This window comes from Neophocaena asiaeorientalis, unplaced genomic scaffold, assembly GCF_003031525.2.
Source record: "Neophocaena asiaeorientalis asiaeorientalis breed wild unplaced genomic scaffold, Neophocaena_asiaeorientalis_V1.1 scaffold241, whole genome shotgun sequence".
NCBI classification, from domain to species: Eukaryota; Metazoa; Chordata; class Mammalia; order Artiodactyla; family Phocoenidae; genus Neophocaena; species Neophocaena asiaeorientalis.
Window position 1 is genome coordinate 2321549 of NW_020172287.1, and position 2158 is coordinate 2323706.

General features: G+C 53.9%; 1 protein-coding gene across 1 annotated transcript in view; it reads right to left on the minus strand.

The window, feature by feature from the left end:
• Positions 1–801: 801 nt before the first annotated feature.
• LOC112412857 (putative uncharacterized protein OBSCN-AS1) overlaps positions 802–2158 on the minus strand; it is a 7161-nt gene continuing 5804 nt past the window's right edge. Inside the window, exon 2 of the mRNA XM_024764607.1 lies at positions 802–847. Within this exon, the coding sequence (XP_024620375.1) occupies positions 838–847 (10 nt within the window). The 3' untranslated portion in view covers positions 802–837. The remainder of the gene's footprint in view (positions 848–2158) is intronic.

Here is a 2158-nt window from a genome sequence, read left to right on the forward strand (position 1 = left end):
GTTCCAGGATGTTATGCAGGCTGTGGTGATACATTGAGTTGTTACATCTCCCTGGTCTTACAGGCTGTTTGTCATTTATTCTCAGGAGAAACTTGGTTAAGCACTGTCATTTGTATAAACATAAGCAAATCATTCTAACTTCTCTGAACCTCAGGTCTCTCTGCAGTAAAATTTTCAAAAACACCATTTTGGGGAAGATCCAATAAACTCTTGATATGAAACACTGCAAAGTGTTATTGTGTGTTTGTTTTCCATATGGGAGTTTGCATCTCCTTCATCTGTGTTATTCACAAGCTGGTCAAGCATTTAAAACATTCAGAAGGGAAATAAAACCCTCTTTCTCCCTAGAATATACAACTTCATCTTCACAATTGCACTGGAACCACAGACTTTTGACATGATCACACAGGACTTGTACCTGATAACATTTGAGACACCCTGGGGGACCCACTTGGTTTTGCATTTACTCTACTCATGGGAATGTTAGCACAAGAGTCTCAGGCCAGGTAGAGAAGATAGATAGGGCCCAGGACCCTTGAAGCCTGTGGTCCCCCCAGATTGACAGGTGGGTGACTCATAGTCCAAGGTGACCTGGTGGGTGATGTTATCCACTCTCCCTGCCAAGGATGATGAGGGTGGACGATGCAGTTTCCATGGGGTGCTGCAAGTATGTGGATTGTTGAAAAATACATCGGTTGGGCACTAGGCACCTTCTCTGCAGAGATGGAGAACACCCAGGAGAGCCGACATCTTTCAAGTGCACAGTGATGTGTAGGTCCATTGGCTGTAGCTGGTGACCAGGGATCTGTCTGCAAGCAGAGTGGAGTCGGGCTGGTCCTAAGAGCAGCTGAGGCATGGAGGTAGATCACAGGACAGGGAGGGAGGACAGAAGAGGAGGAGGGTGAGCTGTGGAGGACCACAGGCAGGGAGGGGGATGGAGGGGGATGATGAATGGAGTTACATGAAGTTATGGGGTTGGCCCCCATGGTGGGATTATTGCCCTTATGAGAAGAGGAAGAGACATCAGAGCTCACTCTCTCTGCCAAGTTGGGACACAGAGAATGTGCCATCTGTTTACCAGAAAGAAAGTCTGTTAGCCAACATGGAACCTGCCAATACCTTCATGTCGAACTTGCAGCCCCTAGAACTCTAAAATAAGTGTCTATGTTTAAGTCCCCCAGTCTGTGGTCTTTGTTTTGGTGGCCTGAGCTGACTGAGACTTTGGGTAGCTCAGGTACTGTTCTGTGCTCAGAGCCTGGGTTTTCCCACTGGATACAGGCCTGGGTGTAGAGGGCATAGATGGGTTGAGGACGTGGTTCAGCCGCCAGGCTGCGGGTACCGGGCAGGAACATAAGGCCCTGGTGCTGGCTCAGGAGCAGGGGGTGATGGTAGGCAGAGAGCAGCTCCCCCACTGCCTAACACTGGTGGGTCAGCTTCTTCCCAAGAGAGGCCCCAGGACTCTTACCAGACGGCCTTCTCTGGCTCCCCATTAGGCCCCTGCTAAGCGAAGCCCACCTTCTCTCCTCGGTGGGCCCGGCATCCCGTTCACCCTTGTCGCCGCACTGGAGTCATGGGGATGGGGGGCAGCCCTCCTGGGACGTGAAGCCACCCACACCACCTGCCCCTGTCCTGCCTGCCCACCCCTTGGGGCTGGGTCCCTAGTCCCTGGGAAGTGAAGGTCTCAGGATGGGGTGTCAGGGACCCTCACTCCCATGTAAAGATGCCATGGACACCCAGCCAGGCCAGGTGCTGCCTGGAGTGACCAGGGATAAAGAACCCACCCCAGTCGCATGTGTGGTTAGGGTGGAGGGGCGCCGACCCTTGGGCACCTGTGCTGGGCTCCTAGCTGCTTGCCTCTACCAAGAGGCTGCAGGACTCTCAGGTGACTGGTCATCTTGGGGTGGTTCTGTTCCCCTCTGGGGGATGGTCCTGGGTGCTCCTGGGGGTGGTAATGGATCCCCCATTCTCCTTCCCTCCCTGCACTCCAGGATGCTGGTCTGAGCAGGGGTCCTCACGAGTTGGGGCCCCTGCCCCACCTGCAACATTACTGGAACACACAGGCCTCCTCCTCCCCCAGCCGCCCCGAGCCTCTGCCCTTTGCTTCCCTGGGGCCAGGGGTGAAACCAAATCTGGGGCAGTGACACCCAGGCTATTTGGG